Source organism: Mastigoproctus giganteus, unplaced genomic scaffold (genome assembly GCF_048544385.1).
Source record: "Mastigoproctus giganteus isolate SK-2022 unplaced genomic scaffold, ASM4854438v1 scaffold_16, whole genome shotgun sequence".
NCBI classification, from domain to species: domain Eukaryota; kingdom Metazoa; phylum Arthropoda; class Arachnida; order Uropygi; family Thelyphonidae; genus Mastigoproctus; species Mastigoproctus giganteus.
Window position 1 is genome coordinate 179,382 of NW_028328293.1, and position 26,978 is coordinate 206,359.

A 26,978-nucleotide genomic window follows, 5' to 3' on the forward strand; every position below is an offset into this window, starting at 1 on the left:
TTTGGGTCTGTGCACTGTCCTACAGTATGTGAACATCTGCAAAAATGGAACTATTGATTTTAGTATCTGCTTAATTACAGCAGCGTAAGCAAATGTTTCTCACAATGTATTATTAAAAGATGCAAAAGGTAGCAATTACTGCTACAACACAAACCTGAAGTTTACAAGTTTGTGCATATGACAGGTTGCAATTGTATGAACTTTAATTTTTTCTTCCACATTTCGGCCTAAAGACAGTAATTTTCTAAGAAAACTAAGAAATGTAGCCAAGCTGTAACTGGAGTTAGGTATTCAAGTAGCCCAAAGTATGACAAAGAGGCTGAAATGCTCAGAATATTGCTTAACATGCACATCATTTAAGTAAATCACTTGTTAAATTGAAATGTACAAAATAATAAACATGGAGAAATAAAGCCCAGTGGTGCAACCAGAAATTTCCATGGTGCATAAGGCTATAAAAAGCATTGAGGGATATCGGTTTGCCACCTGACCAATGAACTAATATTCCTTTGGCAATTCTAGTCCCCCCCCCCCAATACACACACCACCTTAAATACCTGGTTCTTGTTTGGTTAGGTTCAAGTTTTAGAGTACTTGCCACATGGTTCAGACTTTCCCATACAACTTCCACATATTTGGAAAGCTCAGGAAGTGCAGGACTGTGTACATCAGCTGCTGCAGTGAATACTGCTATATATTTTTTGAACCAGTTGCCATAGTCATTTTATAAATGAACCATCAAGGATAGTGGCTCAAACGGGACAAATGCATAAGAATTTCTTTTTTAAATAAAAGTGTTTCTTGAAAATATACAGGTAACCCTTGTATAGTGTTATATGTTATACAGGACGAGTACAAAAAGGGAGATTACGTTCCAAAAGCTAACAAAAATACACCATTTTTTTTTATTACTATCGGAAACTTAATTTTTATAGTATAACTTAATATTTTAACTTTATTTTTATAATAGTAGTAACTTAAACAGTAGTAACTGAACAAATGTCTTACCTTACAAACTGTGATACTTTATATGCAGAGCCACACCAACACGGTGGTGCAAGTGGTGTACTGCACCAGGGCAGCAGAGACTAAGAGGCAAAAAAGACCAATGTTCTGTAAACACTAAAAGATATGGCAAAGACTAAGGAGACTAAAAGTTCAATGTATCGGAGAATGTGTTTTGTCGTATTTTATATTAACATATTATGAATTTTAAATTTAGAACTTTTTTTTTTCCCCCCCAATATTTCTCAGATGGCTGATAGAAGGAAGCAACTCTCTGGTTATGAATACAGAAAAAGGGAAAAAAATGAAAAGGAACAAAATAACAATTTTAATTTTTTACACTGTTTTAGCGAGCTACGTAAAATGCCAAAAGATGAAATTTGAAAACATTGTTCACATTTAGAATTATAGTTATCGGATGCCACCAATGAGGAATGTCCAAAATATATTGTTGCTGTTGATCTTGCAAATGAAATACAAATTTTTCAAAATTTTATGTCCATGAATCAGATTCCACAAGAAATTTTAAGTTTTATATTCAAAACTAATTTAACCACTCTACTTCCTAATATACTTATTGAATTAAGAATAATGTTAACAATGCTGGTATCAGTAGCTGGTGGTGAGCGCTCTTTTTCGAAATTAAAATTAATAAAAAAGTACCTCCAGTCAACAATGCATTAACAAAGATTAAATAATTTGGCAATAATATCTATAGAAAGCGAAAACTGTGATTCTTTAGATATAAAAAATATGACTGATTTTGATTGAACAAGATTAAATAATTTGGCAATATCTACAGAAGGCAATAATTGTGATTCTTTAGATATAAAAAATATTATGACTGATTTTGCTATAGCCAAAGCAAGAAAAGTTAAATTTATATATTTTATTTTCTTGTCTGCAGCCAAAGCAAAATAAATGTATTTTTGTTTTATTTTAAACACATTTACTTCATGTATCATAATATGTTATTGTGTTTAAAAAATAAAATTATATATTATTTTGGAAATATATTTTTTTTAATTCCCAAAAAAAAAAAAAAAGAAAAATTACTGTGTGTGGGGGAGGGGGGGGGAGAAAGCAATAAGACGTTTGCACCAGGGTGGCTATATAGCCCTGCTTATATGTCAGATAATGTACATTCATTTAATTTTCTTCCTCTTCATCGCTGCTAAGCACAATCTCTTCTGCAGCAGCTAGATTTTATGTACCTTCTGCTCTCTTCAAAAGTCATGAATTGCACACTTTGAAGTCAATTTTTTATGGTCTCAAACAACACAGGGATCTAAGCACCCCGCTTAGATATAAAGCACAAATTTACCTTTATTACCTTACCAATTAACAAAGTTACATGATAGGTGAAAATCAAAAGAATATTTTCCAGTTAGCAAAATAAAAATGAATTTGCACTTATGTACATAGCTTAATTAATACGTACTGTAATATGTACATACTAACTAACTGATATTTCTGTTCACTGACTTTTTTTTTTTTTTTTTTGGCTGAAAATTTTAAAAAACAGTAAAAATGATAAGCAATTAATAACAAAGAACCTGTTCAAGGTTCAGGCCTAAATGGATGTCAGATGAACTAATGAGACATATGGCAGAGAAGAAAAATGCATGGGATACATATAAATTAACATGTGACACAGACGCCTATGATAGATATAAGTTGATCTGTAACCAAGTTACAAAGGAGGTTAGGCAGGCGAAGGCAGATTACAAGAAATCTTTGGCAAGGGATGCAAAGAAAAACAGCAAGGAGTTCTTTACTTATGTAAACTCTAGAAGGAAGGGGATGAATCAGATTGGTCCACTTGATATCAATGGTTCAATTGTTCATGATCCTGCTCAGGTAGCTAACAAACTAAATCAATATTTTGCCTCTACATTCACACATGAGGAGTTATTTAGGAAGGGGAATGCCATAGATGAAGTTAACACTGGCAGTGAGCTACATGATATTGTAATAATTCAGAGTAAAGTGGAGGAGAAATTGGTGAAGATAAATACAAGAAAGGCACCTGGGGTGGATGGGATCTATCCAGTTATATTAAAGGAGGCAGCAAAGGAAGTAAGCAATCTGTTAGCCATAATTATGAGAGCTTCCTTGGATTCAGGGGAGGTACCCACAGACTGGAGATGTGCAAATGTAACCCCAATTCACAAAGGAGGATCAAAGGCTGACACAAGTAATTATAGACCTGTGAGTTTAACTTCTGTTCCAGGAAAATTAATGGAAGCACTCTTAAAGAAGCACTGCAGGATCATCTTGACAAGAATTCAGTTGGAGCTCAGACACAGCATGGTTTTGTTAAGGGAAGGTCTTGCCTGACCAATTTGATTGGATACTATGATGTAGTCACAAAAGAATTGGATGCAGGGAATAACTCTGATATTATATATTTGGTTCTTAGAAAGGCTCTTGATACTGTAGCACATGGAAGACTGCTGCACAAATTGGAGCAGTGTGGCATTGGTGGCAAATTGTTGCTATGGATAAAGGGATGGTTGAGTGGCAGAAGACAGAGAGTGGTAATTAATGGACACTGCTCATCATGGACTAATGTTATTAGTGGAGTCCCTCAGGGTTCAGTGTTGGGTTCATTGTTGTTTTCTGTATTTATAAATAATATTAATGATGGTATATCAAGCTTAATGTCCAAGTTTGCAGACGATACAAAGGTTGGCAGGGTTGTTAAGGACGCCACTGACGCTATGCTGCTGCAACAGGATCTGGAAAGGTTGAGCAGATGGGCTGAGAGGTGGCAAATGAAGTTTAACATTGACAAATGTAAAGTACTACATATGGGAAACAGCAACCCCAGAGCAACGTATCAACTCTGTGGTAGAGAATGAAAAGGACCTGGGGTAATTGTGCAGTTCTCTGAGCAGTGCAGACGGGCTGCAAGAGTAGCTCATGGTGTCTTATCAATGATATACAGGAATTTTTCTAGCAGGGATAGGGAGGTGATTATTCCCTTGTATAAGGCAATGGTCAGGCCGCACCTTGAGTACTGTATACCGGTCTGGAGGCCTCATTTCAAGAAGGATGTAGAGCTGCTGGAACGAGTACAGAGAAGGGCAACAAGGTTAGTGAATGGAACGAAGGGTTGCTCTTACGAAGAAAGGCTTAAGTTTTGTAAATTACAGTGTCTGGAGACTAGGCACCGGCGAGGTGATCTGATAGGTGTACAAAGCCTTGAATGGGTTGAGCATGCTCAATGCTGATGGGATACTGCCTCTTGCTCTGAATAATCACCTGAGAGGGCATAAATTCAAATTGAGGATAGACGTGAGGAAATTTGCATTTAGCCAGCAAGCAGTTGGATGGTGGAACAGATTTCCATCCCTTGTTATGGAAGTTGATAGCCGAAATAAATTTAAGGCTCAGCTGGACAGGTATTTCGAACGAACGGAGGGGCAAAGTGGAGGGGTTCTTTTTTTTTTTTTTTTTTGGCTGATGCTGCATAAGCTTGCTTTCTTGCATCATATGCCTCTACTAATGCTAATGCTAACATGATACACACAAATATACGGAGTAATAAGTTTGTGAACATTTATTTTTTATACAATTGAATATTTCATGGAAGGGAAAACACATTTCACCATAACATGAAAACTCACAGAATTCCAGCTATTGGTATTATTGCAAATGCAAAAAAATCAAGTTCACTACCCATTTATAACTGATTACACTAACAGAAAAGACCAATTAAATTGTTTTTTTTGCCTGGTGCATCATAAGCCTCAGGCTTCCTTGCACCATATGGCTAATAATAACAATAATCTGCAAATTGTTTTATGGTCATGACCTCCAGAAATGTGCTTTAGAAAAATATCACAAAGACAAAGACTAGCATGTCAAGAACAGGGAGGGATTCACAAAAAGGAATGGAAACGTTGATAAATACATCTAACATAATAGCAGGGTTTTACCAGCACAAAAATAACATGTTATGCGAGATTTCCCGCAATTCTCAAACCGTGTCATATAAGTACCGTGTTGTGCGAGAATTGCCGCAATTAATCAAAATGTGTTAGAGTGAAACCGTGTTGTAGAAGTACCATGTTATATGGGGGTTGCCTGTATGTTAATTCAGAAAATTTCAAAAATTACATAAATTAATACAGAAACTAATTAGATCGTATGTATAGCTTACCTTAATTTTAGCTCCTTAAAATATCAAGAGTCTACAGAAACTAATTTATTTACAAGAAAAAAATGTTTGTGCTACTGAGCAAACAACTGCAATGATTTTCATATGCATATAATTAAAATTAACTCTGTGTGTGTGTATATATATATATATATATATGTTTGTAATTTAATATTATTGTACTTATTTTATTATTCAAATAAGTAAATAAATAGTATACTCAATTTTTCCAGTTTATTTCTGATCTCAATTTCTCGAAATTGAAATCTAATGTCAAGTTTTTCTCATTCTCAAACTTTCAACCCATCTATTGTAGCAGAAGGCTATATAACACTCACTAACCTTTTATGTTTGGGATACTTTAAAAAATAGTTAAGACTGCACCATTAGAAATTTAATAAGGGAATTTTGAAAACTAAGGGAACTAGTTTGAAGCAAGCTGCAAATGTCTTTAGCTTGCCATTTGACACTAATAAGAAATATTTTCAAATTAAGTTAAGACTCCTTTTGTTAGGCTCTGAGAATAATAATGCTCTGTTTAGTGTAAATAAGTGGTTTATCCTCTCTACTCTGGAACGCATAGGTTTTCTATTTCCTTTTCTCTTAGTAATTAGTTATTTTTTAAAAATTTTCTTATTATTATTATTTTAATTGTTATTTATTTATTTTTATTTTTTCTTGGTTGATGCAGCATAAGCCATAGGCTTCCTTGCACCATGCAGCCATTGATAATACTAATACTATATGCATGATACAAAATGCAGTAATAATTAGAACAACTTTTAATAGAAAACATTTATTTCAACATAAGTTACAGAGAAAGAATAAAAAGCATATGGTAGAGCCTGTTTTAACTGGAGACTTTAAAAAAAAAAAGGTGATGTGGATTAGGAAACACAAAGAACTGCTTAATAATTTTACAAATGAGGAATAATCTGTATGTCATCCAGAAAAATTAGGAAGATCTACAGAAGACAATGAAAGTGGGGGACAGGGCAAACTCAACATAATCCTCTTCCTCCTCCTCGTAAAGCTAACACTAAATGAAGCACTGAGCCACCTGTTACTTTGTAGTCTGCTGCTGTTTTGTCATCATTCCTAGAAAGAAAATTTTAAAAATTGGCAAAAGTGAAAAACAGAAATGTCTTTTGGAACAAATTATTCAATTAGTAAGAATAAAACAGAATCTCATGAATCACAATATTTGTGTTTCTAAAGACCCTGACCAGAAAAGCCTAGCCACCAGGAAAAGGATTATTCCTGGCTTATGCCAGGAATAATCATCAATATAGCTAGGTATAAAGCATCAATAATGATCATTTATACACATGTTCTACAACACATCTAAAAATCTTAGAATAAGGTTAACTCCAGCTATATAAAGGCTAGATACAAAAATGCTCCAATGGAACAGCAAAGAAAGAACATGTTTAAGCATGGAAAGCAAGGGGAATAGAGTTTTAATTTTTTCAGGACAGTCACTTTGGCAGAGACTGCTAAGCTGATTTGTAAATTTTGTAAATTTGTATATTGAAAACTGGATAAAATCCAATGCATTCTGCATCCATTTTACTGCATCAGTTTCTAATATAAAGTATTAATCTGAACACTCTTGTTATTCTGAAGTTTATCTATGAGAAATAGATCTGCTTACATAGTACTAAAGAGTGATCACCACAGCAAATCATAGTCTGGACACTTTTCTCTGCATTTGATGAGAGACCTCAGTGCATTATTACCAAATAACCTTTACATGGTTAGCATTAGTAGAGGCATATGATGCAAGAAAGCAAGCTTATTCAGCATCAGCCAAAAAAAAAAAAAAAAAACACGCCACTCCCATTTCACCCCTCTGTTCACTCGAAATACCTGTCCAGTTGAGCCTTAAATTTGTTTAGGCTATCAACTTCAACAACAAGTGATGGAAGTCGGTTCCACCAACCAACCACCCGCTGGCCAAAGGCAAATTTCCGCACATCTATCCGACATCCATCCTTCCTTAATTTGAATTTATGCCCTCTCAGGCAATTATTCTGAGCAAGATGAAGAATCCCATTCGCATTGGGCATGCTCAAACCATTCAAAGCCTTATACACCTCTATCAGATCACCTCGCCGGTGCCTAGTCTCCAGACTCTGTAATTTGCAAAACTTAAGCCTTTCTTCGTAAGAGCAACCCTTTGTTCCATTCACTAATCTTGTTGCCCTTCTTTGTACTCGTTCCAGCATCTCTACATCCTTCTTGAAATGAGGCCTCCAGACCTGTATACAGTACTCAAGATGTGGCCTAACCATTGCCTTATACAAGGGAATAATCACCTCCTTATTCCTGCTAGAAAAATTCCTGTATATCATTGACAAGACACCATGAGCTACTCTTGCAGCTCATCTGCACTGCTCAGAGAACTTCATATCTGCCTGCACAATTACCCCCAGGTCCTTTTCATTCTCCACCACTGTCAGTGTAGTACCGCAGAGTTGATATGTTGCTCTGGGGTTACTGTTTCCCATATGTAGTACTTTACATTTGTCAATGTTAAACTTCATTTGCCACCTCTCAGCCCATCTGTTCAACCTTTCCAGATCCTGTTGCAGCAGCATAGCATCAGTGGTGTCCTTAACGACCCTGCCAACCTTTGTATCATCTGCAAACTTGGACATTAAACTTGATATCCCATCATCAATATCATTCATAAATACAGAAAACAACAATGAACCCAACACTGAACCCTGAGGGACTCCACTAATAACATTAGTCCATGATGAGCAGTGTCCATTGATTACCACTCTCTGTCTTCTGCCACTCAACCATCCCCTTATCCATAGCAGCAATTTGCTTCCAATGCCACACTGCTCCAATTTGTGCAGCAGTCTTCCATGTGCAACAGTATCAAAAGCCTTTCTAAGATCCAAATATATAATATCAAAGTTATTCCCTGCATACAATTCTTTTGTGACTACATCATAGTATCCAATCAAATTGGTCAGGCAAGACCTGCCCTTAACAAAACCATGCTGCGTCTGAGCTATAACTGAATTCTTGTCTAGATGATCCTGCAGTGATTCTTTAACCAGTGCCTCCATTAATTTACCTGGAACAGAAGTTAAACTAACAGGTCTATAATTACTTGTGTCAGCCTTTGATCCCCTTTGTGAATTGGAGTTACATTTGCACATCTCCAGTCTATGGGTACCTCCCCTGAGTCCAAAGAAGTTCTCATAATTATGGCTAGGGGTTTGCTTACTTCCTTTGCTGCCTCCTTTAATATAACTGGATAGATCCCATCCACCCCAGGTGCCTTTTTTATGTTTATCCTCAACAATCTCTCCTCCACTTTCCTCTCAGTTATTACAAAATCATCCAGCTCACTGCAAATGTTTACTTTACCTACATCATTCTCCTTCCTGAATAACTCCTCATGCGTGAATGTAGATGCAAAATACTCGTTTAGATTGTTAGCCACCCAAGCAGGATCCTCAACTGTTGAACCATCAATATCCAGTGGACCAATCTGATTCATCCCGTTCCTTCTTGAGTTTAAATAGTTAAAGAACTCTTCTCTGTTTTTCTTTGCATCCTTTGCCAAGGATTTTTCGTAGTCTGCCTTTGCCTGCCTAATCTCCTTTGTGACTTGGTTACAGACCAACTTATATCTATCATAGGCTTCCATGTCACCCATTAATTTGTATGTATCCCATGCATTTTTCTTCTCTGCCACATGTCTTATTAGTTCATCTGACAACCATTTAGGCCTAAACCTTGAACAATATTTCTTAGTTGGTATGTAAAGCCTGGTAGCCTCCAAGATTAGTTCCTTGAATGCTTCCCATTTTGAGTTTGCTGTTGGTAACATCATCAGTTGGTCCCACTGTATAGAATTTAAATACTGTCTCAGACCATCATAGTCGCCTTTACGAAAACAAAAACCCTTCCCTTTACCTCTGATGGTAGTTACCTCCTTGAGTAAATCCCACTTCAACACACTGTGATCACTGCTACCTAGTGGTTCATTTATCTGCAGATTCTTAATGCATGAAGAATCACTACTGATAATCAGATCAAGAGTATTGCTCCCTCTTGTTGCCTCACGAACATGCTGATGTAGAAAACAATCATCCAATAAATTCACAAAAGCCTTGCTAGTGTACGAGTGACCAAACCACAAATTCCAGTCGATATCTGGGAAATTAAAACCCCCCATTATAGGACTCTCTGATTTACTGGCCCACTCTATTTCCCTGTACGATATCTTATTATACTCATCAGAGTCATTAGGCCTATAGCACACTCCTACTCTCAATTTTGATTTCCCTATGCTTATGTCACACCAAACTGACTCGACACTGCCCTGTCCATCGATGTCGACTGGCTTCACTTCCTTGGACTTTATGTGTTTCTTAACTAATAGCATAACCCCTCCTCCCCTCCTATCCTTTCTATACACATTGTATTCCCCAAATTCCAGTTCCGCATTCCTTATATCTGTGTGACACCACGTCTCTGATATCCCAACAATATCTGCTTTGATGTTTTGAGCAATATCTCAAATTCATCAAATTTATTTACCAAACTCCTAGCATTGGTGTACACGCAGGTATACATGCACCTGTTTCTATTCTTGGCTACCCTAACACAACCCATGTGTTTACTTGTACCGCAATGACTCCCAGCAGTCTCTGAAATATCCTGCATCTTGTTTTTCAGGCTTCTGCTCATTTCAATAGAAGCAGTGCAAGAATCACTTCCACCTCTGCCAGTGGCTACTGTTAATCTATTAGTCCTTGTATCCCCCCAACTAGCAGTTTTCCGACCCACCTAACTCTGCCTCGACAGCATCAGCAAAAATTCTTGCACCCTTTCTATTTAAGTGTATCCCATCCCTGTAGAAGCAATCTCTCCTGTTAACAAGTACAGTCCAGGCTGAAAAAAATTCTACCCCTTGAGCCTTGCACAATCCCTCCAGGGCCGAATTGATTGACAAGGCTCTCATCATATACTCCCTCCTATCGTGTCTGGGCAGAATTGCAGACACTTTCAAATTCAACCCTAATTCACGGCTTTTTTTCAACAGTGACCTGTACTTGCTAAGTAATTCCGCCGGTGTCCTACTCTTAATATCATTAGTGCCAACGTGTACAACTCTATCACCTTTTGTGCCCTTAAAAGATGATATCCGCACAACGTCATCAACCTTTGCCCCTGGCAGACATACCCTGGTCCTATTCCACCTATCCTTTTTACAAAGCATGTTCCCCGCTTTCCTGACAATAGAGTCACCAACAACTACTAGTTCCTGTGGTTCGTCAGTGTTATGCAAAATTTCATCTTCTCTGTATTTAATGCCAAGTGTGTGTGTGTGTGTGTGTGTGTGTGTGTGTGTGTGTGTGTGTGTGTGTGTGTGTGTGTGTGTGTGTGTGTGCGCGCACACGTGTGTAAACAGGGCTTGTTGGAAGCCAGGGAACCTTCCCAACAAGTTCCTGATCCTGAATTGATGCATCACAAGTGGCCATGTACTTCAACCTCTCCAATGACCAACATACAGACTCCCATCTCCTTGCTTAGTCTGTTAAAGTGGCTGCTTCTCACAGCCATATCTATAGCTTTTATTTCAATGTTTGTTTCCTTATGTCCTAATAATTAGTACTGTGTGGCATTTGTCATAAGCTTTGTGCACTTTTGAATAGTGTGGTATTGAACATCTTCATTGAAGTATATCTTCAGTTTTCAGTGGTTTACAGTGCTATGGCATTTTGTGTTTGTAATCATCCCTAAAGAAGTGGAGCAGTAGTCAGAATCCATGAAATCTCAGATACCTACACTAAATATTAATTGCTGTATCAACATCACCGTACCACTGCTAAAATATACATGCTACACACATAGTTCAGAGTGCCTCCTTTATTCAATGAAGGCACTGCAATAATTTAAAAATGGTACATAATTTAGGTAAACTTGTGGTGTTGTCTCTAGAGTGTCTTTTGCTAAAACCCTTAGGGCCAAAAAGTCACTCTGTCAGGGAATTAAAATGTACCAAGCCAGAAACTGAAAGCAGAAATGCATACAATTTATTTCTATGCTTTCTATTTCTATTACTGAAATATAACCCTGCCACTTTTACTACTTCCCTGATATATACTATTCCTGATTAAATTATGTTTATGTGCAGTGTGTTTTTTAGAGATCAGTCTTAGCAGGCTGCAGTTCTGAGAAAAATCAAAACTTTTATCTCCTTTGCCATGCTCAATTACTTTTTCCATAGAAAAGAGGTCTTTAGCCTTTCGTTTTTGATTCTTAAACATATCCTTACTCCTCCCATCAGAAGATTTTTGTTCATAGCATCAGACACTTTTTCCATACTTGATACGTAATTATTAATATAAATTTAAAATATTTAGTACTTCAATTTTCTTATATTACATATGTGCCCCACACATGGAAAAATAAAGAAAAGAATAAAGCCCGAAAAATAGTAAGACTGCAATACATTATGAAATTAACATGTTGCCAGAATATAACAAAATTAAAATACATAAATTAAGCATATGTTAGCAGATGGCCAAGCTAAGTAAGACCAGTACATTATTACAATAATGGGAGGAGGAGAATAAATTCCTAAAATAATTCAGAAAATGACAGCCAACAAACAAATTTGAGGACAGCATTCCTTTAATCAAGGGTGGGGGGGGGGGCATCACCAAATTTGTTTCAATTGGCCTATAAGTATTTTAGGAATGTATTCCTTCTATAATGCCTTTTTAATCTCTCTCTCTCTCTCTCTCTCTCTCTCTCTCTCTCTCATTGTACTGCTCTTCACCATATTTGCATTTTACATGGCTTGGCCATTTTTCTAACATATTAATTGTTTTCTCGCACGCAAGCACACAGGGTGTTTCGATTAAAAAGGCACTGGGGTCTATTTCACTAATTTTCAGATTTAGATTATTTTATCATCTGGACTTTTTTTTTTTGTTTTGTCACATATGAGCTGAAACTTCTGAATTTGACGTTAAAACATGGGTTACTGTTTAGTTTTACTTACTTCTAAATTAATTTTTCCTGATAAACTGCTTTTTTTCCAACTTTCCTATTAAGGAATGTGGAAACAACATTCCTTAATAGGAAAGTTGTTCCCACCTTCAGTTTACCTAAAAAAAATCTTAGTGTACTTTCAAAACTTCGTAAACCTTGCTTACTCTTTAAATATTTCCAAAGAGAATGAGTATCTTCTCCATTCACGTTAATTTTACTGAACATAAACCAATTTTATATATATATATATAAAAAAAAAAACCTACCTTTGTATATCCAACAATTCTACACAGCTAAATGTGTATTGCAGGAGAACACATACATTTACTGTTCACCCCCCCCCAAATAAAATTGGTTTACATTTTTTTCGGTACTCGGACATTTTTAGGCTAAACCAAGAACAGGGAACAACTTTACCATTGAGGTGGGGGGAGGGAAACAGTTAATTAGGTAAAATTTAAACTTAGAAATTATAAATTATAAATAGTAGCACTTAATCCAATTTTAACATCAAATTCAAAATTTTGGCTCAAATATTACAAAAAAAGGTCAAGACAATAAATAACCTAAAAATAAATGAGACAGATGTCAGTGCCTTTTAATTGAAACCTGGTGCGTGTGTGTGTAAACATGAATGGTCACAAATGGTTTTGTATGCCATGGAAAAAAGTTACTGAACAATCTTGCTATTAAGAAGATATCTGGTCATACTAAACTATTAATTACTACTCTATATTTTGGCTGCCTACAAAAATAGCATGCGTATCCTATACACTGATGATGTACACTTAATTATGTATGCAGTAGATTACTGTATTTGTACTGTAATCTGATGTCCCTTGCTATGACCTATCAAACAAATTTTTTTGTTTAATAGGGCACAACAAGGTACAAATTTTTTGATCAAATGAGATCAAAATTCTATCTTGGGATGAATCATTTCCAACAATTCCACTTTTATGTTTCTGAAACTGTGCACTACCCCTTTCTTAAATGCATAAGTGGTAAGCAGGGGCACAAGGGTCTGATGCCAATGAGGAGAGGGACTGATGGCAAATGTACCGATTACACTCCAAAAGTTCTTGTGAATGTACAAAAACTTAGTGATTAAAGATCTGTGATCTAGGGGAAAAGTAAGTAAAGTGACAGAATAACAGCCGTACAATTTAAGAATGATTATTAGTCACGGGTAAGATAGAAGTGACGTATCAGGGTAGAAGATATAAAAAAGGCTTAATTCAACATGTTCGTACAGTAATGTAAGGATTGTAGTAAATAAAATGGATGACTATGCTATCACTTCGGTCAATTAATACCAACATCAGACTTCAACATGTGCTGGAGAGACAGGGCAGGGAAAATAACACTTGTCTCATCTTGTAACTTTCTAATCTTTCTACTGTTATCAAACAGTTAAATAAAAACGTCAATATATCTGGTCTTTATTAAACTATTTGATACAGTTCCTTAAACAGATATTCCTCAGACTTCCAGGGTTGTTGCTATGTGGGTTTTATGATCTGCCGGGCTCCCCAGGCCACTGAAGATACTGTACGCAAAATGATAAGTTTAATAGTTAGCTAGTTCGAAGTTTTAATATATACAGTAATACCCCGACTTACGCGAACTCGGAGTTACGCGGTTCTTGATTTTTTCGTTTGGCAACGCTGCCGCCCACTATCTTCAAGGTCGTTTTTCATATGTTATCGATATACGGTGCGACGGCAGAGAATGAGAGCGAAAGATGAACAAAATTCAACTTTGCTGCTTTTATGTTTTTTATATCAGTGAAGGGGAAACACATTTCCAACACAATTCCAGCTATCGGTATAATCGCAAATGCAATTAGATCGAGTTTACTACCAGTTTATAACAGATTTCACTAGCAGAAACGCAACTGGATTTTTATTGTTTTATGGTAGTAACCCCTAGAAATGTGAGGTGTTAATAGTGTATCTCTGCCTTTATGGTGTTGTTTATTCAGTTGCTACATGCGCGCAGCTTTGTTTATGCGTATCAAGCGTGCCTCCTCGTTTTGTAATTGCGCTTTATTCCCTAAAAATGAGTAAAATACTTAATTAAAAGGTGTGAAAAGGAAGCGCCCTGGTGAAGACACTGCAGATTCAGAGAGAAAAAGAAAAGCAATTATCGATAAACAGAGGCGGACTGGGTCAAAAATTCTTACCCGGGAAAATTTATAGTGGCCTCATACTATGGTTTATGGCCAAAATCACACCGGCCCACCGGGGTTTCCCCGGTAAGGCTTATGGCCAGTCCGCCTCTGTCGATAGAGAAAAAATATGAAATTGTGAAACGCTTTGAGCGAAATGAAAGACCATGTGATATTGCACGTGCTACAGGCCTAAATGAGGCAACGGCGAAAAGCACATGACAATTGCAAACTTGACAGGTTGAAAATTGAAAAGGGCTCAATTGTAAAGGGCTTAAAAATTTTAGAAAACAGACTCCAACGAAGAACGCGTTATAGCTACAAAGCAAGGAATAAAAAAATTATTAGCTTGCTACGAAGAAATTCTGCGTGAAAAAAAGAACGCGCTGTGTCGTCAGACGAATTTGTTAGATTTTATGAAGCCATCGACATCGAAATAACTTTTTAACGTAAGTCATTTGTTTTTTAATACATATTTTGTATTAATATGTATAAAGAACTGCAATTTTATTAATATTTTTCTTCTAAACTAGGTGTTTTTGTTAGTCCTTGGTCCCAATTAAGCAAAATTTATATGTATTTATATGTAAAGTTGTACCCCGACTTACGCGAATTCGACTTACGCGATTTTCGTCGGACCCACCTATCGCGTAACTTCGGGGTATTACTGTATTCATGAAAGGTTAATTTATTATCTATTTATGACACCAGGAAAATTAAAGACAATGCATTTGTCAGAGTCAACATCATTATATCTAGTTTATCTAATTATGGCTAGAATATCAATGAGCATCTATTATTCACAGATGTTTAATATACATAAAGAGTTTGCTTAGGTTTGCCTAAGATCAAAAGGAGATGATACATATGGAGAAATGGGATAGACAGCCAGTCAGAATGTCTCACTGTGAGTTCTATTTGGCAGATAGAACACAGCAGCAGATGATCTAAATTAAATTAAGAGGATCTAAATTAAAAGATCCTCTGCTCTTCTCATAGAAGCAGATATCTGAGCAAGAAAAGTATGCCCCATACACAGCCTTCTCAATATAATTTCTACCCATCTATCTGTTCATAAACACAGATCTTGTTTTATTCTGTAAAGTTTATTGCATAGATTACTTCTCAAAGTTTTGCCCAAATGGAAGTATATTTGTCTAAAACACTGATGAAACTGATATTTGGGTGACACTCAAGTAAAGTGGACCCAATTTCGGCGAAGTCCGGACGGTCTGTGACAGCCAAATCCTCTGCTTGCACCTTCACGATGGTGGAACTGTTAGTAATCCTGGGTAAAACCTCCATGCACAAGTACATGGTGGGTGACCACGCAGGTGTGAACCAACATAAGCAGGAGTCGAGGTGTGGCACCCACACCACATGGAGGAATGCCACTCCTGTATGTTACCAAGCAGTACTAGGTGGTAGATGACTCTCATCAACTGGTGCAATACCACCACTTTGCTTATTGGAGGCTTGAAGTGGTGGAACCCATGTTTAGTCTCTAGAGCTAAGTTCCGGTCAACCCTTCCCTATCTCTTCTATCACGCAGTATGATTGATGACTTTTGAGGTTAGGATGAACATCGTGGTGAGATCCAATATTCCTTACATTTCGAGGGTACAGCTCTAAAACGGTGTTCGCAGGCCAGCCACTAGTTAGTACACCAGACCGAACCTATTGGTAACTCCCTAGGAGGCTTCCGGATCAGCTAGTGTATAATCTTGCTACCTCTACTCTGCCAGATAGTGACGGGAGGGAGTCCGAGTAGTGTGTATGCGGGGAGCATTGTCGAGGCCATGTTTTGTCAAGGATATGAGTATATTCTTACCATATGTACACCATATCCAAAAATTTCATTACTTCATACAGCATGTCCCACCCACTTTTTCTTACTATTGAATACACCATGAATTGTCAAACTAATAGAGTAAGCTTATCTGCGAAAAGATCTAAACCTCCCAAGCACATCCTAATTCATTTCACAAATATACTTGGTCTCAATTCTAATCTCAATGATGTCCATTTCCACTTGCAGTCTGCCAAACCCCATGTACTTTTCTGACAGAATCTCAGTTATCGGTTGATTCAACTACTGCTCATCTCAGATGCCCAAATTATTCACTGTATGATTCCTTTCGCCTCAAAGGTGGTACTTGTGCATATGTCCGTTCTGATATTCCCTCTCAGAGACTTGGCAATTTGGAATCTCCTCTCTTTGATCTTCTCTGGCTTAAAATCTCTCTACCTCATTGTGTCAAATTCATCTGTTGCCTTTACCGTTCTCCCAAATCTACTAACCACTTGGAACTCTTTGATTTACTCTCTTTGCAACTTGACTTTCTCCAGTCCAACTCTTCTAACAGTGAGGTAATTTTCCTTGGTGATTTTAATGTTCACAACTCCAGCTGGTTTCCGTTTTCTAGTCACAGACCAAGCTGGTCGAGATGCTGAGGCTTTTGCAATTACTAATGACCTTGCACAGATTGTTCATTTACCTACAAGAATACCAGACAATCCTAATCATACAGCCAATACACTTGATCTTTTTCTCACAAACAACCCTTCTAAGTACATGGTCGAAGTGAGATGCCCTTTAGGCACTTCAGATCACAACTTGCTGACTGTCTCTTCTCCAATGGAACCTTTATCTCATGACTATTCCCAACCTCGTGTTGTTTGGCATTACAAGAATGCAAAATGGAATGACCTGCGAGACTTCTTTTCCTTGGTCGGATTACTGTTTCAAAACTTCTGATGTCAACGTTTGCTCAGATCGTGTCAGTGAAATTATTCAAGCAGGAATGGAATCCTTTATCCCACACTCCACGTGAAAATCTCGTCCTTTATCTAAACATTGGTTTTCCAATAAATGTGCTAAGGCTGTTCAAGAGAAGAATGTTGCATATCGTAATTGGCTTGTTTCTAGTTCACCAGTTTCATTTTCTGCCTACACCAAAGCTCGCAACATTGTAAAGCAGTTATTAATCAGTCCAAACTACAGTTTGAACAGGCTAAGAGTAGAAAACTTGCTTCTTGACCTGATGGTAACCGAGCATTCTGTTCTCCTGCCAAAGCTATTGGCCGCAACTTTGCCCATCTCTGCTCCCACCTCTGTCCAAACCAGATGGTTCTGTTGTCACTTCAGCCAAGGATAAAGCTGACCTGCTAGCATCCCATTTTTCTTCCAACTCATGTATTAATGATCTTGGTAAAACACCTCCCACCATTCCCAACATGCTCCATTCAATGCCTCCCGTGGTCTTCCATGCTAAGAAAGCTCCAGGTCCCGATGATATTTCTCCACTTGTTCTCAAAACCTGTGCTCCTGAACTTACTCCTATTCCTTGCCGGCTTTTTTCACTTTCTTATTCCAAAGGTGTTTTTCCTTCTGCTTGTATATTTGCTCATATCCAGACAGTTCCTCAAAAGAGTGACAAATCCCTCTCATCCAATTATTTGCATTGCAATTACTTCTACTCTTTCTAAAGTAATGGAGAAATCAATTAACCGCCAACTCTTAAACTACCTAGAAACTTTCCGTGTGATCAACGATCGCCAATATGGATTCCGTCAGTGTCGATCCACTGGTGATATTCTGGCTTATGTTACCCATTTATGGACTAATACTATTAGTCCATAAATGGGTATTAATATTTAATATTTCAATGGAAAGACTTGGCGAAACACAAGTAGTTGCTCTTGACATCTCAAAGGCTTTCGATCGTGTTTGGCATAAAGGTCTTCTAAACAAGCTTCCATCTTATGGTTTACCAACTGTTTTTAGTAATAGGTTATCCAGTTTTCTCTCTGATCGCTCACTGAGGGTGATGGTAGATGGCTCTCTGTCTTCTAACTTCTCCACTAATGACAGTTTCCCCCAAGGTTCAGTTCTTTCCCCCACTCTTTTCCTCTTGTATATTAATGACCTTCTTCCATTTACAGGAAATCCTATCCATAGTTTTGCCGATGATAGCAAATTGCAATTCCACTTTCCATTTTGAGAAACCTTTTCCTGCTCAATCAGCTTCAATTTCTCGAAAACCTGCTACCAATTCCTTAAACGCCGATCTTCAGGTAATTTTCCAGTGGGGCAAAAACAACTTAGTTGATTTCAACCCTTCTAAAACTCAGTCTTGTCTTATATCTTGCAAAAAGGATTCTTCTGCTCCTATGCTTTTCTTTAGTTCCACTCCGATTTCTAAGCAAAATGATATACAGTCAGTCCTCGTATAACACGTGTTTATACTACATGAATTCGATCATACACGATTTATAAATAGGGGAACAATATCTTATATAACACGAACCGAATTCGCTTATGCACGATTCGCCTTTGTGTTTACAAGAAATGGCAGTCAAACGCGGAATCACCCCAACCGAACGCAACACGATAGGAATGAAGGGAAGATTCTGAAAATGTATTTATGAGTTTTATATCTGTGAAGGGGAAACACATTTCACCATAATAATGTAAAAACCCACACAATTCCAGCTATCGGTATTTCGCAAATGCAATTAGATCGAGTTTACTACCAGTTTATAACAGATTCCAATCGCAGAAACGCAACTGGAAATTGTTTTTATTGTTTTATGGTAGTAACCCCTAGAAATGTGCTTTAGTAAAATGTGAGGTGTTAATAGTGTATCTCTGCCTTTATTCAGTTTCTACACGCGTGTAACTTTGTTTATGTGTATCAAGCGTGCCTCCTGGTTTTGTAATTTTGCTTTATTCCCTAAAAATGAGTAAAATACTTAAAAGGTGTAAAAAGGAAGCATCCTGGTGAAGACATTACAGATTCACAGAGAAAAAGAAAAGCAATAACCATAAACAGAGGCGGACTGAGTCAAAAATTCTTACCCGGGAAAATTTATAGTGGCCTCATACTATGGTTTATGGCCAAAATCATACCAGCCTCCGGCCCACCGAAGTTTCCCCTGTAAGGCTTATGGACAGTCCGCCTCTGTCGATAGAGAAAAAATATGAAACTGTGAAACGCTTTGAGCGAAATGAAAGACCATGTGATATTGCACGTGCTACAGACCAAAATGAGGCAACGCCGAGAATTACAAAGAATGCGGAGAAAATAAAAACAACTTTCATAGCAGGAACAACTCAAAGTGTAATTAAAATCTATTAGATTAAGACACAAGAATTGGAAGAGATGGAACGGCTGTCATCTGTCTGGATAGAAAATCAAACAAAAAACAAGTTTGCTTACGATAGAAGCAAAAGCATTAGCAATATTTTATTACGACTATTTTATAAATATTTACGTATAAAAAATACGTAAGTATTTTATTACGACTATTTTATTTAATATAATTTTTTTACGAATAAAATACGTATTTTATTTGTAAAAAATACTTTTTTAGTATTAAAAATACTAAAAATACTTTATTATAATATAATAAATAATAAAAAATATTTATTATATTATAATAAAAAATATATTATATTTTTTATTACGTATTTTAATCGTTATAAAATACGTAAGTATTTTATAACGATTAAAATTACCCGATTATTTATTGTGTTTGGTAATGTTTTGGTTCCAAATGTGTGTTCAATCTTGGGTGGTCGGCACCTAACCCCACTTTTCCCATAGGGCCTGTTTTTGCATTGCACGAGGGTTTCTAGGATTTTGCATTGCACGAGGGTTTCTAGGAACACAACTATCGTGCTATACGAGGACAGACTGTACTGAGTTATGGCTCCCATAGTAATAAAGGGGTTCCGTTCCAAAGTATGAAATATATATAAGAAAAACTAGTCTAAAATTTTGTCTATGTATGTATTATAGGTACTTTCATAATATGACTATGTACATAGACCATAATGAAATGCAAGCATATGTCTTCGAAATGAAAATAAGAAACAATTTAATATTAAATGTAATATTTATTAGAAATTTCAAACAAATCTTTCAAACCAGCGTCTTTGCTAGCTAAAAAACTTATCCCGCCAGTGCTATCATCAGTTTTGCTAAAGTGTTGATAAAGGAGTTTGCCTTTTCACAAATGAGTGAATTTAACGGAATTTTATTTTGAGTTCGGTCCACAGATTTAAAGCTTTTTCCATTTTTTCTAATTTAACATCACGAGTTACAGAGCAAATTTTTGAAGCAATTAGCGCGTTTTCACCGACACTATGGCGAATTTTTTCTTCCGATTTCTTGATTGATCGTACCATTGACTGATTGATTTTATAATGTTTTGCCACTGAGGAGACACTTTCACCATTAGAAATTTTGTCTAATAACTCAATTTTATTCGCTAATGTCATCACCTTTGATCTTTTCACATTTCCCTTGTTATTCGTAGCCATATTTTTGTACGGGTTTAAAAGAACTTGTCCACAATAAAGTCACTTTCTTCCGTTAACACACTCGAAAAAGTTTGTTTTACACTGCAAAACGGTAGCTATATCACTTTTGTAAGCATATCAATTTATAAGCATATAAATTAAAAGCAAACGACGAAACCTTCCATGACAAGCACATAACACATACTGAACAAGGATTAGCGAGAAACATCCATGCTTGCGATTTTGTCACCCCTCTTCCCCCACCCACTGAGCGCTGTTTTGACCAGGAAAAATAATTTTAGCCACGCCCATGTTTTTTTCATGGTGGAAAATGTTCACAGCGCTTTAAAATTCACATTTTTTCAGGTTTCATTTTATATTAAATCAGCGGCCGCGAATACACGAAACCGCGAATAGCAGGGGTTTACTGTACATAGAACTGGTTCAGGATTTAAGAACACAAATTTTACAGAAGTGTATAGCAAATGATTTTGCTTCAGATATTTTATATTGATTATTTATTGTCCACATTTCCATTTTGTTTATGGATTGCTGAAGTTGCTACCCAACAGTACAGGCATACCTCGGTTAACGTTACCTCTGATAACGAAGCTTCGATATAACGAAGTCGGCAATTTCAAGCCCCATTTAACATAAAAAAAATATTCCAGTTTAATCACCTGAAATCTAAACAAACTGAAGAAATTACGGAAACCTTTGGGGCCTCTCGTGGTTGGTTCGAGTAATTTAAAAAACGGGCCAGGATTCATAGTGTAAAATTAACAGGAGAAGCTGCAAATAAGTTTCCAGAAAAACTAAAGGAAATAATTGAACGTCAAAATTTTCCAAATTTGGTGTTCAATGTTGACGAAAGCGGTTTGTTCTGGAAACGGCTACCAACAAAAAGTTTCATTTCTATTGAAGAAAAATCAGCTGCTGGGTTCAAAGCAGCCAAAGACCGTTTAACGTTACTCTTTGGATCAAATGCCTCTGGCGATTATAAATTAAAATTGTTATTAGTTTACCATTCAGAAAATCCGAGGGCGTTAAAAGGTAACATAAAAATGAATTTACCTGATATGGAAAGCAAATAGAAAAGCGTGAGTTACCAAGGAGTTATTTACTGTAACCACTTTTGTCCTGAAGTAAAACGGTATTGTCAAAAAAAACAACTTTGAAGAAAAAGCTCTTTTGTTGTTAGACAATGCTCCGGGACATCCTACTGATCTTAACACGTTGGACACATGCATTCCTGTCAAAGTTGTGTTTCTTCCAGCAAACACAACTTCCCTGATTCAACCATTGGATCAGGGAGTAATAGCATCATTTAAAGCTTATTATCTGCGTCGAACAATAAGCAGTTTAACTGAACTAGAGGATAAAGAGGAAATGACAGTTAAAACTTTTTGGAAAACTACACCATTAAAAACGCAATTGAAAACATTGATAGTTCTTGGAAAGAAGTCACTAAGAAATGCTTAAATGGAGTTTGGCGCAAAATATGGCCAGAAGTTGTACTAGAAGAAGAAAATAACATCCAAGAAATTAGAAATGAAGTTATCCAGATGGCTCAATCAATAGGTTTCGAAAATGTCGATGAAGAGGATGTTAGGAATTTATTGAATGCAGAAGATGATGGTTTTTCAGTGGAAGATTTAGAAAACCTCGTTAGCAACGAAGACAAAGATAATGAAGACGAAGTTCCTGCAGAAAAAATGTTAACAACCAAAGATTTAAAAAGGTGCTTAAATGACATTGAAAACGTTTCAAATTTTTTTAGTGAAAATGATCCTGATTTAGGAAGAAGTGTTATTGTTAAGCGATCAGTGTTAAATGCAATAACTCCGTATAGGCAATTGCTAAATGAAAGAGGAAAAAAGCATAAACAATCAACTTTAGACTCATATTTTAAAATGTGATTTCACTTTGTATGTAAGTTGACTGTTTATTTAATAAAACTTTTCTTTGTTCGAAAAAAAAGCTTTTCATTTTCTTTACGTAGGAACGTATCCCTATTCTGGCCATAGTATTTTTACCTCTGAAAACGAAGTTTCGCTTAACGAAGTAATTTCGTGGAACGCATCCTATTCGTTATTCGAGGTATGCCTGTATTCGTGCTTTGCAACTGAAATAAATGGAAAGATCATCTGTGTACATATAAATTTCCAGCACAGGCAGTATAATCTTTGTGAGAGTATAATCTGTTTCTCCTAAGGGCAAACAGGGTTTCACTTAATATTGAGCCTTGAGTTCTCCTTGTTGTATATGTATTGTAGATAGCAGTCATTGTATCATACTTGAAATGTTCTGAAAAAAAAGTTCTCTATAAATTGCCCTCTGTATCCTAACTCAATCTCACAGGATACTGAATCTCCACGAATATGATCTTTTATAGATCTTTAAAAAAACTCTCAAGATCTATAAAATATCATATTGAAAGCTTTCAAGATCTAGATTTAACATCACCATCTGCTTTTTTCTAATAAATGAATTTCTTATATCCATTTCAACTTTGACATGTAGGTCAAGGATCGATCTATTTTTCATAAATCCAAATTGGTGTGGTGAAAGTTTTCTTTTTCCAGCAATCATGTAAGTCTCCTATGTACCATTTGTTCAAGGACTTTACCCAAGCAGCTAGTTAACGAAATGGGATGATAATTATACATATATATTTATATGTATAACATACATTTCCCAAACCGGGATATCTACTAGGTTTGGGAAATGCAAGGACAATTGCATGCCACCATATAGATGGATGGAAAAATTCAATTATTAAGACCAGTAAAGTATCCAGAGAATCAGAATTCAAGAGTTGTACCATGGTATAATAAATACGTACGATCACTCATCGGTGAAGTACGATCAAGTAAAAAAGTACGATCACTCATCGGTGAAGACAGGACATTAGAGCTGGAAAAGGAATTAGAAGATGTGATTTGTAATATCATCGGTTTGGCTGAAACAAGAAGAAGAAATGAATCACTTATAAGTTTATCAAGTGGAAATCTGCTGTACACCAATGGAAACAGTGAAAGGAGTGAAGGTGGAGTTGGGTTTCTGGTCCATAAAGATTTTAAAAACATTTTGGAATTCAAAAGTACATCACCAAGGGTGTCAAGACTAATACAGGCAGGCCTCGCTTAACGCGAGTTCGATTAACACGGTTTTCAGTTACCGCGATTGGAAAAAATGATACCACTTTTTACTTTACGCGATTCAAATTTCCAGTTAACGCGATCTTTTATTTCTGATAGTTGAAAAAGATTCGAATTGCGCACTAAATGTCTGACTGCCAATAAACAAGCGTTTGTCCGCTTCCTGCCTCAGTGTGTTCCATCAACTAAGTAGACGTGTTACTTGTTTGTCTCCACCTAATAGTCACGTGCAGACGTATTTAAAAATTCTAATTTTCTACCCCTGTTAATTATGGATAAAAGAAAGAGTGAAAAACAACGTGATTGTAATAAAAAAAAAACGAAAAGTTATTACTTTAGCTGATAAACTTGAAGTTATTAAAAAACATGAACGTGGTGCAAACCATGCGAAAATCGTAAGAGATCTAGGATACAGTGAGTCTACCGTACGAACTATCTTGAGCCGTAAGAACGAATATAAAGAGAAAGGTAAAGTTTCATCATCTTCTTTTGTCTTACAAAATACCAGAAACAGAACTCTAATAATGATTCAAATGGAAAGTCTTTTATCAATTTGGATAGAAGATTGCAATCAAAAAAGAATTCCATTATCTAAGGACAATATTCAGAGCAAAGCTATTAACCTTTTTACTAAGCTCAAAGAAACAAAATATCAAGGGGAGACTGAAATGTTTGTTGCTAGTTCAGGGTGGTTTGGATGTTTCAAAAATCGAGCACGACTGCATAATGTTAAAGTAACAGGGGAAGCTGCTAGTGCTGATGAAGATGCTGCAGCCAAATTTCCTGCAGAATTGCAAAAAATCATTCATGATGCTGAATACGACGATCGGCAAATATTTAATGTAGACGAAACGGACGTATTTTGGAAACGGATGCCAACTAAAACTTATTTGGCTGCAAATGAAGCATCACAACCTGGGTATAAAGTCTCAAAAGATCAACTAACACTTTTATTAGGAGGTAACGCTGAAGGTGATTTTAAATTGAAACCCATGCTTGTGTACTGTGCACAAAATCCTAGGGCTTTAAAAGGATACAGCCATCGCACTCTTCCAGTCATTTTTCGTTCAAATAAAAAAGCATGGATGACCAAAGCCCTATTTGAAGACTGGTTTACGTCTCATTTCTGTCCAACAGTTGAAGCCTATTGCAAGAAAAATAATCTTACTTTTAAAGCTCTGTTGCTTTTAGATAATGCACCTGGACATCCTTCTGCACTTGGTGACAAATGAAAATGTGAAAGTTGTTTTTTTACCGGCGAATACGACTTCGTTATTGCAACCCATGGACCAGGGGACGATTGCAACTTTCAAGGCTTACTATCTCCGCAGAACCTCTGCACAGGGACTTGAAGCTATAACAGGAGATAATGCAATTTCTGTACCAGAATTTTGGAAAAAATATAACATACGATTGGCCATTGAAAACATTTATGCAGCATGGGAAGAAGTGACAGCCAGCAATATGAGAGCAGTTTGGAAGCATCTTTTACCCCGCGCAAACGATTTTACTTGCTTCAAAGATGCAGTTCAAAAAGTTATTGAAGACATAACTAATATTGGTAATGAACTTGGTTTCAAAGGCTTGGATGCGGCTAACATTCGAGAATCACTGAATTCGCATTTAGAACAGCTAAGTGACAATGATCTCCTTCAAATAGAGCAACAGCGTGCGCACGAAGAAGCTGAAGAAAAAGAGTGTGAGCCAGATGAAAATGTTACCTCAAAGGAGATAACGGTAAAAAAACTAGGCGAAATCTTTCGTATCGCAGAGAACCTTAAACAAAAGGTAATGGATGTTGATCCTAACATCGAAAGAAGCATGTTATTTCGCCAGGGCCTAGAGAAGCTTGTTGTCGGCTATCGGAAATTGTATGATGAAAAAACGAAAGCCAAAACTGTTCAAACGACTGTGTTCAAATATTTCTGTAGCAAATAGTTAGTTTCTCCATTATATAATTTGAACAATAAACATTTAATTCTATAATTTTTATTATCTTTTACATGGCATGCAGTTAAAAAGTTATTTAAAAGGTATTATTTAAAAGTTATTTAAAATTCTTTATGGACATTCCAAAAGGTCAAGTACCAATTATAATTTTTCCTATTGGTAATGATATTCGATTAACGCGTTTCCGTTTTGCGCGATGCGCTCGTGGGACGAATTAATCGCGTTAATCGAGGCCCGCCTGTACTCAAGATTTCTAAGAGGTACAAGCTAAAGATTATAATGATTTATGCACCAACATCGAGCCATGATGATGAAGAGGTTGAAGAAATGTACACTGAAATTGAGAGTCTTCTAGATGAGCAGAAAACCCACTACACTATTATTATGGGGGACTTCAATGCTAAGGTTGGAAAAAGGCAAAACAGCGCAGAAAGAGGAACTATAGGAAATTTTGGAATTGGTGAAAGAAATAAAAGAGGTGAAAGACTTGTGCAATTTGCAGAATCTCAAGGAAGGTCAGTAATGAACACTTTTTTCAAGAAAAGGGTGAACAGAAAGTGGACATGGAAGAGTCCAAATGGATTAACAACTAATGAAATCGACTTCATCCTCACTAACAGAAGATATATTGTGAATGATGTTACCGTCCTGAATAAGGTAAATGTTGGAAGTGATCACAGAATGGTAAGATGTACACTTGATATAGATGTAGGAAAGGAAAGGAAAAAACTGACTCGAGTAAATAATACAAAGGTCTTTGAAATAACAGAGGAGGAGAAAAAGCAGTACTGGATATGAAATGAAGAACAAGTTTGAGCTTCTGCAGACTGCTCAGGACCAAGATATCGACGAGGAATATTACAACTTTCTGAAAGTGATAAAGCCCAAGAAACCTATAGGGAAACAGAAATCCAAAGAAGAAAAAATTAGTCAAGAAACACTTGTCATGATGAACCAAAGACGACAAATGAAGAGCAAGAAAAACACTGACAGGGAGAAAATTGAGTATACTGAGTTATGCAAAGCCATTAGAAAGAGACTCAGAGAGGACATAAGAAGGTTTAACACAAGAAAAGTAGAACAAGCATTAAGGGAAAACAAAGGATTTAAATCAGCAGCCATGAGCAGTAATACAGAAAGACAAATGATACTGAAACTGAAGAATAGCGATGGTGCACTTATAAACAGCAG

At 36.5% G+C, this 26,978-nt stretch overlaps 1 protein-coding gene across 2 annotated transcripts in view; it reads right to left on the reverse strand.

Moving 5' to 3' along the window:
* Positions 1 to 6,009: 6,009 nt before the first annotated feature.
* The window catches only part of Nedd8 (Nedd8 ubiquitin like modifier), a 122,465-nt gene continuing 101,496 nt past the window's right edge, over positions 6,010 to 26,978 (reverse strand). Inside the window, exon 4 of one of the 2 annotated variants that reach the window (XM_090389427.1) lies at positions 6,010 to 6,268. In XM_090389427.1, the coding sequence (XP_090245553.1) occupies positions 6,172 to 6,268 (97 nt within the window). In that variant the 3' untranslated portion in view covers positions 6,010 to 6,171. The remainder of the gene's footprint in view (positions 6,269 to 26,978) is intronic. The other variant, XM_090389426.1, reaches the window with a different exon arrangement.